Here is a 16,161-nt window from a genome sequence, read left to right on the forward strand (position 1 = left end):
TCTGTATGTGCAGGCAGGGGTTAAGCATTATGAATTTGCAATAGCCAGCCAGCTTTCCCATATAAGAGCACTGCACTCATTGGCTCTCAGTTTTACTGAGAAATTCATCTAGTCATTTCCTGTGCAAACCCTTCTTCACTTTGCAAAAACCTATACTGTTGAGTGAATAATAGTCTGTGGTTATTCCTTCTCACAGGCAGCCTGGATTCCCTTGTGGACCACCAACGAGGAGTTCCGTGTCATGGCGTTGATAGAAAGTGCTGATATGAGTATGGTCGTCTCTGCAGAAGAGGGCTATCACCCATGGATATAAACAATTTGGGGTCTTCAGGAAATGCTTCCATACTTACTAAGACTTGCTGGTATTTGATTTGGTTTCTACTGAGAGATTATTTAGCCTCTGGAGGATCAGTTGGGACTCCCTGTCAGATCAGTTCTTGGGTGGAGCTTGCAGCAACTCAGGGTAAGTGCTGGGCTCTTCCTCTTGACAGCAGGGCTTTTCTTGTGCTGCGCTACTCAAAATGGCTTGGTAAAGTACTAGTAGGAAGCAGGGCAAGTCTTGAATAGATAACTGAAAATTTAGCTGATGAAAAGAGAGTGCTCTGTTTTTTAGGGAGGTACAAAGTGCATGCATGTATTATAGGGTCCTTTTTCAAGGACCGTTTTGCTCTTGCTTTTAAACAGACTGTCTGTACTAGACTGACAATAAATAACTTGAGTGCTGAGGAGAGATGGAAACTGCAGCTGAGAAATGATTTCGTGGAAAGGAAGCCAGAAAAGCGCAAGCAAACTATTATGGAATTACAAATAGCCCTCTATTTGTAGAGGATCAGCAAATGTACCAGTAAGTGTTTCGGGGAGGAAATATGACTGAAAGGGGATTATAGGGTGTATGCCTGTGTATGCAGAGGGATATTTGTCGTTAGAATGCAGACTAACCTGAATGGTTGAATTATAATGGTTTCTCTGGAAATCAGCCCTTAGATTTCTTGCTGTAAGCTGCATAAAGATGTTTTGTAACTATTTTCTGCCTAAAACTAACTATGCTTCTCTGCATTCTAATCTAAACCAGAGTGCTTATACTGTGTTGATTTACCCTTGTGCTGGTACTGGCTATGGAGTCTGACTCTAGTCCCACAAAGGGAGATTTCTCTTCAGAGAAAGTCTGTTAACCATTTGCAGGGAGTGCATGTAAGTAAGACGGAGTTATTCACAGAAGGTCTGGTTCAGTTTGGCAATCATGGATGTTTCTTTGCCACTTCACAAACTAAACTGCGTGTGAATCTTCAGTCATATCCTGACTACAGATAGTTTGCACTGGGTGTGGGTCTGAGATGTTGCGAGAGATATATGAAGAGATGTCTCAGAAGGGTGAAAATGGAGTGCAGGCCATATTAGATGAGACAAGTGGGCTGACTGAGTGCTCTGAATACTCAGACTCTCTATACAGCAGATCTGGGTCCAGCTTTGCTCCTGGGAGAGCTTGTGCTGTGTTCAGGCTGTGAGTGTCCACAAGGCAGCTGTGCTGTGTGTATGCCTGTGCTAACATGGATAGCAGTACCGGCAGCCCCCAACACTGGAGAGCTCTTATATCCCATCCGTTTTGCCCCAGGATGCAAGCAAGAATGTGTAAAAGAAACGCAATTTGTGTATGTGTTTTCCCTGTAGAAATACTGTCCTTCTACTAGCAGAAGACAGAAACAAACTTAGCACTCTGTTGCAATGAAGGCCTGCAGTTAATCTGATCTTTTTGGCCACTTGGTGACTAGCCTGTGTTGGCTGCACTGCGACAAGAACAAAGATCATAGTCTCCTAAAGATTCACTTTCTTTGCCTTTTATGTAAGGAACCTGTGCTGCTGCCAACAGGTGAGGTCATCTCACAAAGGGGGTTCGGATGTTCTGCAGACAAGTAGCCTGTATTTCATGAGCTGCTTTTGAACAACTTCTCCATAGGAACCCTATTTAAGGCCTTGATCCTTCATTCAAAGCCATCCAGTCATGCAGAGTTTTACTGAATCCCTCTCTCGAGGGACCCATAGTCAATTGTGGGAATTTTGGACCTGGAAATATGCTTTCCTCTATGTGCAGCACTGTGCGCATTCTAGGCATGTGAACAAACTGCATTAATTCTCCCGCTCCTTTGCAGGATTAGTCTCCTGGTGGGCGCATCTTTGGTGATCTGCAAGACCATCTCCACTAGAAATGGATAACTTCACAAATGGGCAGCCTGGCCCGGGACAGAGGAACAGGTTGATGGGACTTCTAGAAACGGATGACAGTATCCAAGAAGATAAACCTGCATCTAGTAAAAAGGAAGAAAGAATAGGGCTACATGGAAAGAAAGGAGAGCCACGGCCCTTGGAGACACCTTATCAGAAGGAGAGCAGTGACTATGCTCCTAAAATCAAAATTAATCTGAACTTTCGGCCAGGACTTGTCAGCAAGTAAGTAACTTGGGATCCCTGCTGATCCCTGTGGATACGATGCCATAAACTTTACAAGAAGCTAAACTAAAAGTGGCAAGGCAGGAATATTAAAGGCATCTGGTGGGAAGTTATTAGAAGCAGAAAGGGGACTATTAAGCTCTTTCCCTCTGCACCTGGAAGGTATGTGTATAATGTGCATTGTGGTACATTTTGGATGTATCTGAACAAGCACCAAATAAGCCAAATTGGGTGTCAGAGCAGCTTAGTATGGAGCCCTATACAACTGAACTGTTCTTGCCAGGAAAGGGATGTAAATAGCTCATGGAGCATTTCATGCCATGTGATGGGACTGATTCTGGTCCTGGAGCTATCTTGGGCTTCTCTTTCTTTGTGTTCTGGATGCATTCCAGGATTGCACATTGGGCTGGATCTGGGAAAAGCTCCAGCTGATGGAAACTGCAGCCACTTGAGAGAATTCTGGGAAATAACTGTCTTTATTTTTCCTTTGACTCAAAAATAAAATAGTTCAGTTGTTTTTCTGTCAAACTGCTCTGCCTCCCTCCCGTTTTCTCATACTAGCCCACTGGAACTTGCTGCATGTTCTTGTCTTCCTCTGTCCAGAACTTTTTAACACTTCGTGTTTCTTCTGTAGCCAAAAGGACCCCAATCGCTTTGACAGAGACAGGCTCTTCAGCGCAGTCTCAAGGGGCAGCCCCGAGGCACTGGATGGCTTACTTGAGTACTTAAGGAGGACTTCCAAATTTCTCACCAATTCTGAATACACAGGTAGATTCCTGCTCAGTAATCCCTACGCTGACTTAACAGAGGCAGGGCTTGTGAGCACAGGACTGGGTAGTGCGGGAATCTGCTCTTGATTCTTCACTTTCTCCAGCCTATGCTTTTATTTTCCTAATGTCCATCTGAGGATGGAGGATGCCAATAAGTATGTTTCCTCAAGCCTTTGCCTCTGATACAGACTAAAAATACTGAGAAGGGCCTTTTAAATAATTATTGTATTTGGTCCTAGAATGACAGTTAAGTTCTGGGTACACTGGATTAGGTGATACAGATGTGTACAAGCACATGTGCATCCCATTCAATGCTCTTTTTCTGCTAGATGCAAAGACTGGGAAGACCTGCTTAATGAAAGCCCTGCTGAATTTAAAAAATGGGAGGAATGACACAATCCCAGTTTTGCTGGAAATAGACCAAAAGACAGAGAATCCCAGGCCGCTTGTCAATGTTGCATGCTCCGATTGTTACTACAGAGGTAAGGGTTCTGTGCCGATGCTGTGTCAGACGCAGCCTCCCCATCAGACAGATGAGATGTGCAGATACGAGGAAGAGGAGGTAAATGGGAGCTCGTGCTGCACTGCAGTCCCAGGGTTCTGGTGCTGTTACAGTAATAGCCTGCTCACTTTTTAGTTCCGATTTCTGATTCTGGTACTATGTCCTCTTCAACCTTGAGTTGTATACTTTACCTCTGCAACTTTGGTCCCAGTGTATAAACCAAAAGTGATACACATTTAATAACCCAGGAATATGGGAGGATTTGCTCAGAAAACTTTTAAAGCACTTCTAAAAGTGAAAAAAAACTATTAAATGTAGTAATATTGAAAAATGTAGTAATATTGAAGAAAAACTGCATTAAAGCATGGGTTCTGCCAGTTGGGTCATCCTTTTAATAATAAACATGCAAAGTAGCCATGTACGTGTATGGCTGTCTTTTTCCTCTGTTCATAGTTGTTTGGTATCTTAGCACCAGCCAGGGATATTGCCTGGTCTTGTGTTGAATTCCTGACAGTCTTGGGACTTGTCTTCTTGCTTAGTGCTTCTGATAAGCTTTTCCAATGGACATTATTAAAAGTCAACAATTACCACCTACCCCCAGCCTAGCACTGAGATTGCTGGATTGCTGTGCAGAACGTACAACAATTGTTGAAGCAGCGCGCCTTGCTCGAGACAGTAGAACTGCATGGTAAGTTTTGCCTGTTTCCGTAGGCCAAACAGCACTCCATATTGCCATAGAGAAGAGGAGCCTGGATGTAGTGAAACTTCTAGTAGAGAATGGAGCTGATGTCCATGCCAGAGCCCATGGTGACTTCTTCAAGAAGAAGAAAGAGGGAATTTGCTTTTATTTTGGTGAGTCAGTGTGAAATGAATTCTGTCATCTCCTCTGTCCTATTATAATCAAGGACTTCTTGACTTGTTTGAATGGCAAGATCCTTCCTCAGACTAAGGTATTGAGTGAGCACTTGCCATCATGCTTGGCTTTATGTATTTAATCTCATCAAAGGAACTTCAGCCAGAGACAATGAAGTATGTGGTTGGTGCAGCCAAATAAGGAGTCTGGGAAAAAGTTTCAGCTGCCCCCAGAGATGGGAAGAAATCGTTTGCTGTAAAACACTTTCCAAATCTAGAGGCACTGAGAAATAACTTGTCTTGTGTTCTGGTGGTAAAACTCCAGGCTAAATATATTTTCCTAAAATTGCCTGCCTTTGTTGCTGTTTTGTTTACCCCCTCCCCTCCCCCCTGCTTCTCCTCCAAATGCTGTCCTAATATCTTCAGGTGAACTTCCCCTCTCCTTGGCTGCTTGTACCAACCAACCTGAGGTGGTGGAATATCTTCTAAACAACCCCCACCAGAAAGCCAGGATCCAGGAGCAGGATACACAGGGCAACACAGTGCTCCATGCCCTGGTGATGATTGCAGATGATACCAACGAGAACACCAAGTTTGTGAGCACAACGTATGTTGAGATCTTGAAGGCAGGCGTGAAGGTTGACCCAACATGCAAACTGGAGGAGATAGTGAATTATGATGGATTAAATCCTCTGCAGCTTGCTGCCAAGACAGGCAAAGTGGAGGTAAAGACAACTGAAGGGAATCTGTGGGGTTGCTGAAGAAACAGGTGGGACTGCAGCATGCATCCTCAGCACAGCAGCAAGGTTTGATGTAGCAGCATCTTGCACCCAGCTCATAGTAATGCTGCAGACAGTGGCAGTACTTAGAAGATCTAAAGGAGGCTTCCTCTAGGCTACTCCTGTTTGCCCAACAGAGCCAGAACTGACCACTGCTACTTTCTCTGCCAGCCAAGAGAACTAGTCTGGTCTGAAATGGGTTTTACTCCTGGAAGAGCTGATGCAAGGTTTAGTTAGGAGTCTGTTTGGGTGCATAGTCTGGCGTTTGGATATGACAAAGTCTATAATGCAGAAAACAAGGTGTTCTGCATTTGAAGGTAATTTGGGTATGCTTGGGTCATTCCACATCTTCGTTACATAAACATTCTTTTGGTGTGCATCCACTTTCTCTTCAGATCTTCAAACACATCATCCAAAGAGAGATCAAAGATCCAGAGTACAGGCACCTGTCACGCAAGTTCACTGAATGGACCTATGGACCTATCCATGTGTCTCTCTATGACTTGTCCTCTATTGACAGCTTTGAGGAAAACTCTGTGTTGGAGATTCTGGCCTACAGCAGTGACACACCAGTGAGTGCTTTTACCAAGAGACAAAGATAGTAACATTTTTTCTGGCTTATTTCAATGTTGCTGTACAGTTATGGAAATCATTTCAAGTTAATGAGTTATTTCAGATGATTGTCTTTGTGGGAAAGAAATGCATGATGAGATATTTGCATTTTTTTTAATTTATAAACTGCTTTGTATACCTCTAATCTATAATAAGAGAGAAATTTTGGATCCTTTGTTTGTCCTAAGCCTTGGTTTGTCCAAATACCTTGATGGAGCCAAGCAGATGTGAGTTTCTATAGGATGGTTGATCTCTTTCATGCTGAAAAGCCTGACTGAGTAAACCTTTATGTATGCCCTAATTGCAGCCACTGAACTTCAGCCCCGAAAAAGACAATCCTTGATGATTCTGCATTCCTGTTGACACATGGGTGCATTTTTATTTGATGGGTGGTTTTTTTGTTGTTTTTTGTTGGGTTTTTTTGCACACAGAATCGGTACAAGATGGTGGTTTTGGAGCCACTGAACAAACTGCTTCAGCACAAATGGGAAACATTTGCTTCCAAGAGATTCTACTTCAGTTTTATTTCATACTTGTCATTCATGATCATCTTTACAGCCATTGCCTACTATCAGCCTTTACGGGTAAAGGTAGGTCCCTTGTTCTTTAAATGAGAAAGGCCTGAAAGGATAGAGCTGAAGTTTTAAAAGGCTCAGGACAGATATCACGACTACTTCTGTCTGTCTTCAGTGTTCTTGTTTTTTTTTTTTATCTTGCAGTCTTCATTTCCAGTGGAGTTCACGGCTGGAGGCTTCCTGTGGGTCTCTGGACTGATTATTATCTTGCTAGGAGGCATTTATCTAATTTTTGCTCAGGTATGGGGAAGTCTTGCCTAGCTACATTGTAAGAAAGAAAGAAATTGTCACTGATGTAGGGGCAACAGATTCTATTATCCTGACATCAGGATGTGCGCAAGTGTGGATGATGGGGGAATCCTGCTCTGAGACATTTACAGTGTCAGTGGGATCTAGTACTGACAGGGGTGGCACAAGCCAGAGTGGGGAAGGTAAAGAACAGGGTCACAACAGTAAATATTTATGAGACACTCTTGTAATTTATGGTAGTAAAATGCATCCTTAGTATTTGCTGCAATCTATTAATAATGGCATAGGGCAATGCCATGATTCAGCCCTTGTTTATTCATTGTCCATTTTTAAATATGGGCTTGCTTTCATCTTTGAAGGGCGATTAGCTGAAATTTGGGATCTTTGGAATAAAAGCAGGAGAAGGAATGAGCGAACCTCTCCCCTGTGCAATAGGTTATGCCAGGCAGGATTCAGTCTCTAGCATGCCCTATTGTAATGAACAGCTACCGTTGATTTTTCTCTATTAGAGTCTGTATCTGCGAAGGAGACGCCAATCACTGAAGACTATGTGCTCTGACAGCTGCATTGAGATCTTGATGTATGTCTCTTGAGTTTTTTTGGACAATGAAAGCACAGGTGAAATTGGTTTTCTGCTGTGGGTAGCTAAGTTGCCATAACATTACTAGAGAGATGGTGAGCAGGAAAGACTTATTGTCTGCCACTGTCTCCTCTTTCCATCCCCTCCCTGCTTGTTGTCCTCGTGTCACATCTTGTCGTAACCCTTCATTGTGATGGACAATGGTGGGTAAGGTCTGTCTTTGGGTTTGTACATTATCTGACACAGTGGAGGCCTGATCCTCAATTATTCTGTAGTTAAGAGTTTATACTTGTAAAAAAAAAAAAAAAAGAGCTCAAGTATTTAATCATACAGTCACTGTGGCTTAGATTTGGTCTAAGGGAAAATAACTTCCAAGTTTTCTGGGGAAAGATGTGCATAGATGCATGTATGTGCATGTATGTGTGCGTGTATTCATAAGGGTTATGATTCTTTTCCATTTTATATCAGTTACATGAGCTACATAAGCAGTTAAGAGTTTCCATACTGTGAGATTAACCAGTTCATAACAAACCTGCAATAACTTGTGGGTTTGGTTAGAACGGGATTTGCTTATATAAACTAAGTGCCTGATTAACTGTTGCTTTATATGCTCCATGTAGCCTGGTGAAATGTGTTTGCTTTTCCTTTTAAAACAGAAAAGATTTGCAAATGGGCCTTTCTGTGGGGGTAAGTCACTATGTAACTAATTCTGCTTCTTTGCAGCTTCATCCAGGCATTCTCAATGCTGTTGTCAGCAGTGCTGTATGGTGCAAGTTCAGAAAACTATGTAGCAGTGATGGTTTTCTCCCTGCTTTTGGGATGGGTGAACATGCTGTATTACACTCGGGGCTTCCAGCGCACTGGGATTTACAGTGTCATGATACAGAAGGTCAGTACCCAGAAACAACCTTGTGTGAAAAGCTTGTGAGGAACTGGTGAAAGTCCTGCAGTTTCTTTTCTTCTCTCAGGGACCATTAAAACCATAAATGAAATTGATGTATTGACTCTGGAAATTGGAGAAGGAGATTAGATCAACGTCTTCAAGGAAGTACAATTGAGGCAGAACACTGGTTTGTTGTCTTTGAATATAGCAAATGGGAATAGCTGACACTGCTAGAAAACAAAACTAGCAGTTAAAACCAATGCAAGTTTTCTGGAACTGTTAAACTTGGGCTGAGAGGTATTGCCAGGTCCATGCAGGAGCCTTGGACTAGTAGAGCTGGAAAAGTGAAGGTGAAATGAGGTGCCAGGGAAGGATTCTGATCCCCATCTATGTGGAATCCAGCAGAGACAAAACAAACAGCTATGTGTGTTGGAGCAATCTGGAAACAGCCAAACATGATATTTATTTGTTTCAAAGAACCAATTCCTACAAACATAACAAATGTTTTTGTGGTGCTTTCAAACTAAGCTCCAAACACTGTTACTTACCTGAGGAAGTAATTTAGCACATACTACTACTTTCTTAAACTGGATAAAAGCATTCCCAACTTGCTTTTAGTATTGGAGGTGTTACTGGGTTTGTTTTATGACAGGTGTGATAACAGGAGATCATATTGGTGATTTAATGTGAAATAAAGACACTGCCTCCTGTTTTGTGTTTCAGACTATCCTGAGAGATCTGCTGCGTTTCCTCTTGGTTTATATGATCTTCCTCTTTGGCTTTGCTGCTGGTAAGGACTTACTCAGCATCATGGTATAGACTGGGCTGCAAGAAGTAGATTTTTCTGAGGAGGATTCGCATTCTTTTTTTCCTCATAGCTCTGGTTACTCTGATGGGGGAGGCTCCTGTGGTCTCTCAGAACAAGTCTGTTGCTCAGATGGAGGATGCTGGGAACCATGCTATGTACGGCGGGCTATTTAGCGTCTCTCTGGAGCTCTTCAAGATCACCATTGGGATGGGCGACCTGGAGTTCCAGGAACATGCCAGATTCAAATACTTCGCAATGCTTCTGCTGCTTCTCTTTGTGATCCTCACTTACATTCTTTTGCTCAACATGCTGATCGCACTCATGAGCGAGACTGTCACTCATATTTCTGACAATAGCAAAAGCGTCTGGAAGCTGCAGGTGAGACACTGTGCTGCTCAGCAGTCATTTCATGGCCCAACCTCCTACTTGATTCTCATAACATTAGAGATGACTGTGCCTGTTCATCATAAACCTCAGCTGTAAAACTCTCTTTTATATAAATTTACCATTCTGGGGATTAATCCTAACATTTTTAGGTGTATTTAAAACTCATGCTGCTTGTGTGCACCAGGACTACCAGCCTGTAAATCCATGTGCATAAGTGACTTGAGAGAATTTTCTGTCTGATACTATTAAGCTAAGGAGTACTTTGGGGTTGAGTTACAACGGGATTTTCCAAGTCAAGATAGTTGCTGACTGGGAAAGATTTAATCCAAAGGAGGGGCTGGGCTCTGCATGTCCTGTTTTTTTTTCCTGATGTGGACTTCTACTTTCAGAGAGCTATTGCTATTCTAGAAATAGAAAAGGCCTGGCTGTGGCGCCAAGGTGGAAAGAGGAGATCTGGCTGCTTCCTTTCAGTGGGCCTCAATAAGAAAGATGAGAGATGGTGTTTCAGGTAAGACCAGATGTACTGTTATCCCTTATGCCCCATCCTAGTAATGGGGTCCCTTGCTTATTAACTTGGTAACTGTGAACCACCACAAGGAATTGCAGCGCTGACTCAGCACAGCAACTGAACCACATTGTCTTGGACACCTGCAAAGTGTTTGGTTGTTGCTATGCTGGAAGTTTGAGAGCTAGCTGAGTCCCCAGCATTGTCACCGAGATGTGGCCTGTTTAACCCACATGCGTGCGAGTGGGTACAGCAGCAGGCTGTCTGCACCGATGCTTTCCCTGCTGCTGCTGGCGTGGCTGTGCCCAGAGCGGGCTGTGGTGGGAAGGGTGTAGGCGGGTGCCCCTTAGCTCGGTAACATGCAATGTGAGTGCAACACGAGGGGGCAGCACCCCTCCTCTCATATAGGGGCTGGGAGAGCAAATTAACCTTTCTTCAGCCAGCAAAAGGAACTGCAGGCAGCACTTCGGTAACTCCAGAATATTATGGGATGTGTAGTCCTATGGAGCATGCATAGAGAGTAGAAACTAGGGTCGTCCTTTTTTATTAAATGCGTTCCCTGGGAGGAACTGGAGTACTTTAAAAAAAATTTAGACCTGCACACAACATACTGGGGGAAGAGATATTTACATCACAGAGCTTAAACTGCAGAAGATCTTTACTCAAAGAAAAGCTCTGCAGGGTGTTGTTGCTACACCAAACTATTAGCACTGTGCTGGCAGGATGAAGTTGGATTGGGATGCTGCAGGACAATGAGATCTGGACTGAAATGCTGTGCTCCATGCATCACTGTCTGTTGTGTTTTGTCTCTCCAGAGTAGAGGAAATTAAATGGACGAATTGGGCAAAGGAAGTGGGAGTTCTTAAGGAAGACCCTGGTAACTCCAATGATTCAGAAATAAATCCAGAAGGTAAGACATACCATGAAGAAAGGTCTTCAGTGTTCTTTTGACTTCCTGCTCAGCAAGTGCTTTTTGCATGATGTTATCTCTTTGGATGGAAGCATAAATTTTAGGTAGGCCAGTTTGCTTGTGAAACTGCTTCCACACAGCATCCCTCAGGAATAGCAGTGCCACTTGTGAGCTGACCAAACAAAGAATCAGAATAGGTTTGTACCTGACTGGAGTCTGGGAACAAAAGAGGTGCCATTCCTATTTCTCTGTAATAGAAATGTGCAGGAAACGCTGCTGAGAGAAGCAAGGGCTGTTCTTTCCTTTGACTCAGACCTATAGCCCAAATGCATCATGCTTTTGCAGGAAAGGTAAAATTTAGGCCTACTTGTAATGTAAGTGTTAAAAATCACAGGACATTTACAGCACAAATCTGGGCATTAACACTGCAAATTTTGTCAAATTCTACGTTAGATAATTGCATTTGCTTCCCTCTTTATGCCTGGGAAGCAGCTCTGTGTGGAAAACGGAGAGCTGATACTTTTCCTAGAAATATTTTGTTCAGTCTGGCAGAACTTGGACAGAAGCTTCACCAGAATTAAACACAGCCTCCTGCTCTTCCACCATAGTTTTTCTCCCAGATGCCAGCTTTCTAGGAGTGGGGAGGTTTCATTTAAAATACTGTCTGATGTATGTTGGGTTTTCCCTCAGTCTGTACTCTTCTAAAAACTGGATCCCTTTGTTAGCTTCCTGCTGACAAAGGGCTGCTGTTTTTGTCTCCTGCTATAGAGACAAGATCATGGAAACGGACGCCACAGAAACAGAGATCAGCTGTTCCAGAGGAGCAGTCACTATTGCAGCCCCAGCTATCAGCAACTGAGATGATGCCTCTAGAGGGACAAACCAGAAATCTTTAGCAGGATTTCTGGATTGCAGCCTTGCTCCCAACTGCAAAGGAGTTCTTCCTATAATGGCTGGAAGAATTGAAGGCATTATCAGTATTAACATGCATTTCATCAAAGACTGGTTCAGCCTGTGGCTTTAAATATTTTCATGCACTTTATTTCCTCTGAAGAAATGATTTTTACTCAACTTTCTCTGCCTGACACTCATTACAATGTCTAAATGTGCAAGAATGAGAGCAAAATCATAGGGGCACTGGGGAGTGGTCTGTGTCAGGGAAGGCAGTGCTTTGTGAGCTGTATAGAAGTAATGCTGTTTGCCGTAAAGAAGCAAAGGATTGCGTGACCCATCTAAGAACAGGCTGACTGTTATCCTCATGTCACAAAAGGCTGCACTAAAGTGCTTTGGAATAAAGAATGTTGTAGAAACATAAAATATTGCTAAGTATGGAGATGGCTTCTGTGCAAAACCTGATGTGAGAGATGTGTGGACAAATGTTCAGGCTTCAGTCATCAAGAGTCACATAACAGTCTTTGTCTCAGTACCTGCTGTGCTGGGTGTTTAGACTGTCTCAGAATTCCCATTTTACAGGAAGGTAATGAAATCATTTGTACAATGTGCACGTTTTCTTAACAGCACCAAAGTGATATGGATTTCTTGAAATTGTAATTTAGCAAGGCAAATTTCTGAAACATCTGTCTTCCAGTTGTCTCTGTAGAAGATAGCAGTGGAATCCTACATGTATGGCCTCTGAAAGATAGACGGGCCAAAATGTGTAATGTGGTTAACATTTCCTCTCAGTCTTAGTGTGCTTATCTTGCCCTAAATGGCTACAAGGACTTCATTTTTCTTTGTAATATGCACAGTGCCTCAGACAGGATGGGAAACATGCTTTAAATTCTGTGGAAAAAGAAAAAAATGAGCTATCACACTTTCAGCCCATGTTTAAAAACAATGCTTGAAGTATTGCTGTAAACTATCAGTATAGCAACTTAATTGAAAGTGCTCATCCTTGGATTTATTTTAAGACCTTCAGTGTCTCAAAAAGAAGAGACGATGTGATCAATGGTGACTACAAAGCATTATCAAACTGCCGATTGCAGTTCATGCATCAGTGTGCTGACCTTGCTGCCATGCTACTCAGCTGTTGTTTTTCATGACCTCATGTCAGTTTATGCAGCCACATCTGAAGCTGTAAGAGCCTAGTCCTGGTTTTGGATGCATCTTTGATAGTGGGAATGGTTAGGGATAACCCTGAAAAAGCTGCAGACTAAAAATTTTGGCAACACCTTCCCTTCAGTAAGATAAACTGTGCAAACCTAGATCCTCTTGTCTAGTCTGAGCAAGTGAAACTAGGAGGCCTATCTTTTGGAGATGACCATTTTAGTTCTGTGGCTTACTACTTTCACATGACTGGCAACAAAAGCATTGCTGTTGAAAGTTGTTCCCTGCCCCAGCATTTCCAACAGGTTCTTCCCCTGTGCTGGACACTGACCTCTGCAGCTTCACTGCATTGGGTGTCTGAGTTATATCTGAATTCTCTCACTCCAGCTTCTGCTGTTTTCTTGCTTTGTGAAGCCTCCAGCCTCTTTTTCCATCTGTGGCTTTGTCCTAAGTGTTACCAAGATTTGGCAAGGTGCTCAAGTTGCACAAAAGGATTGGCCGACACATGGTGATCTACTGCTGTGCTTGACGTTTTGCCTAGGTAGGGACACTGAGATTCTCAAGAAATGCAGAATCAAATCTGCCATCCCTGCCTGGAGTCTTAATAAACACCAAAAGAGAAATCACACTTGGTAGTGTTTTTGATAGGTGTGAGCTGTGACAGGTTGCTTTCAAGGTAACCTGCTTCTTCAGACATTCTTTGAATCCACTGCTGTTTAAATCACTTTCTTAAGCTTGCAGTGTTAGTTTTTGTTTTGATCTGCATCAAAAATGCTTCCAAAAATCAAGATTCTGGCATTCCTTGTGCTTTACAATTGTGCTGCAAAAAAATGGTCCAAGCCCTCTGCTGTCTATCATCTTTCATTTGTGAGCTTCAGACAAGGACAGGCAGATGCAGCAAGCATCTGGCTGGGTTGGTCAGGAGGTTTAGCAGTGCCCAGGCTGTTGTACAGTTCTTTGTGCTCATGGAAAAAAGAGAATTTTGAGGAGTTGTGATCTCTCTGCAGTGGGGTCCTTCCTATAAAGCTGAGATGAGTCAGTACTCTTGAGAAGATTAACATCAGTAAAGCATTTTGGGAAAAACCTCCAGTTTTCTATATCCTTAATTGATGCACAAGGCTTGTCTGTAGTTTCAGCTTCTGAGCCACTTCCCATTTTGGTCATGTTACAAACAGGAAGGCTGTCTGGGCTTTACTTTGTGGGATTTCTGCAGTTCCCTGCAAGAGGAAAGACTTACGAGCTGCTTCGTAGCTTTGAAGGCCTGACAGGATTTTGGGGTCTGCTATTAATAGATGATAACGTTTTGTCAGGACATACTTCAGTCATTTACACAAGAAATGAGTAACAAATGAACTTACTCTCTCCCTTCTACTTCTTGTGACGGGTGACCTCACCTGCATGGAGCCTGTGTCTCAAATCCATCCCTGTGCAAAGCTGGGAGGCTTTGCAATGCTCTCAGCTGAGAAAACCGAAACCTTTCTCAAACCTCAGTGAATGAATAAGTGCAGTTTCTCTCCTCAGCCTACGCTGTATGTACAAGCCGCAGAGACTCTCAGGGTCTGATAAGTCATTGAGAGAAGACACCAACAGCTCTCATTATTTTCCATTCAGTTATGAATGCTCAAGCCCTCTCATGTAACTTGGCCAAAGTTGCAAGCTTCGCAGCGGGGCTGGGGGGAGAACTGAGATCATGTTTCCAAACTCCTCCTTCTCTACTTGATCACAGTTTACCTAATTATTGCTCCTTGTGGCCTCTATACCAAGCTCCAGATGTCTCCTGCTCAGAGTGATCTCACTGATGATCTGCATGGTTTTCTTAAAAGAGGCTTTATGCCTGATTTCTATGGTTCCAAACTCCCCATGAGGCCATTTTCCTCAGAGGTATCAGGTTTGTTCTTATCCTTCCTCAAGTGCTTTGCACGTTTAATTTTATTGCTTTGTCCCCCCGCCTCTTCCCCCCCCAAAGCATGCTCTGAGGCTGAGGAAACCATGGGGAGGTATATCTGTGCCTCAGTCGATCCACTCTCTCTTCATCTCTTCATGACCCCACTTGCACCTTAGCATACTTTCCGTTGTCTCTCTTTGTAGCTAGCAGAAGGAGTCGTTGAAATGTGACAAGCAAAAGGGCTCAGATGAAGAACAGATGCTTCATGAAAGTCCACATGAGCTGCAAAGAGCTGTTTCTGAAGCAATGCAGCTGGCAGATTTCTCAGCTGGACTGTTCCTGCAACTAGCAATGAATTTTGTGGTAGCTGTGGATCAGTTTTATTCTTCTTTTCCTTTTTCAAGAAATTGCATTTGTTACTCTGGGACTTAAAAAGTAAATGAAATTTAAAACATGATATTTTTAAAGAAAACTGTTCCACTTTGCCATCTCACGTCTGCTTCAGCAGCACAAGTAAAAGTGGTGCCAGACAGGACCAGCAGGTGCGGGTGTGACTGCCTCATGGTTGGCGTCTAGCTGTTATTAAAATCTGAGTGCAGAGAATATTTCACTTTCTCTTTTGAAGTAATCTTTCTCGGTCCAGATATCTGAAATGTGGAGTACTACAGCCTTTATGGAGCATGAGGTTCTTTGATGATTGTCTAATGTTAAACAGAGGGGCCCCTTGGAAGAAAGGAGCTGGAGGTAGCCAGAAAGTGTGCGTGTGGCTTTATTTAGTGCTACGTTATTTTCTGAGAGCGCTTGGAAAGTTGACGCTCTCAGGGCAAAGACCGCCGTGTCTCTGGAAGGGTTTGCTTCCCTTCCCATCCCTAGTCTTTCTGAAGGATTTCCTACGCAGTTAACTCTTCTAACGGCTCAGCGTTTGCTGGTTGAGCTCACTTAGCACTTGTAATAACAACACCCTGCAGCTAAATAACGTTTGCTGCACAGTACTCTGATAACACGAGTTGTCGTGGACCGGTTCTGCGCAAGTCTGGTCCAGGCTGGGGACAACAATACGGTGAGATGAGGGATCATTAGAAGCCAAAGAATTATTGGTAGAGGGCTAGAAATATTCAGGATCACTTAACATACCCTGGCTATCCTGCTGTAAAATGTCAACGCTTCTGATAATATACTAAATAAAAAGGGAACACCGATTCTGGGGGGGGGGGGAACCTGTGCATTAAAAAATAGCTACGATGAGCAGGATCTGAGAACTGACATGTCTTAAATCCATGCTGTGAGTTCACTCAAGTGGATCTGTTTGCACATTTCTATGGGATGTGGCATGTCGGTGTAGCAAGAAGGTAGTCAATACAAACATAGTCCCT

The 16,161-nt window shown here is 43.2% G+C and overlaps 1 protein-coding gene across 5 annotated transcripts; it reads left to right on the top strand.

Moving 5' to 3' along the window:
- Positions 1 to 134: 134 nt before the first annotated feature.
- Positions 135 to 13,361, top strand: LOC106493771 (transient receptor potential cation channel subfamily V member 2-like). 5 transcript variants are annotated; one of them, XM_013953890.2, is made up of 17 exons: positions 137 to 463; positions 685 to 844; positions 2,148 to 2,445; positions 3,080 to 3,213; positions 3,545 to 3,697; positions 4,429 to 4,569; positions 4,996 to 5,294; positions 5,744 to 5,920; positions 6,392 to 6,550; positions 6,680 to 6,775; positions 7,294 to 7,364; positions 8,088 to 8,253; positions 8,971 to 9,037; positions 9,126 to 9,433; positions 9,832 to 9,950; positions 10,763 to 10,857; positions 11,626 to 13,361. In XM_013953890.2, the coding sequence occupies exons 3-17, from the start codon at positions 2,204 to 2,206 to the stop codon at positions 11,751 to 11,753; spliced, it is 2,355 nt and encodes a 784-aa protein (XP_013809344.2). In that variant the 5' UTR covers positions 137 to 463; positions 685 to 844; positions 2,148 to 2,203; the 3' UTR covers positions 11,754 to 13,361. The 5 variants fall into 5 exon arrangements, with proteins under 5 accessions (XP_067165676.1, XP_067165679.1, XP_013809344.2 ...); XM_067309575.1 differs by lacking the exon at positions 685 to 844 and having other exon boundaries at positions 135 to 463; positions 11,583 to 11,714; XM_013953891.2 differs by lacking the exon at positions 685 to 844.
- The last annotated feature ends 2,800 nt before the right edge of the window (positions 13,362 to 16,161 follow it).

This window comes from Apteryx mantelli, chromosome 22 (assembly GCF_036417845.1).
Source record: "Apteryx mantelli isolate bAptMan1 chromosome 22, bAptMan1.hap1, whole genome shotgun sequence".
In the NCBI taxonomy this organism is placed as follows: Eukaryota; Metazoa; Chordata; class Aves; order Apterygiformes; family Apterygidae; genus Apteryx; species Apteryx mantelli.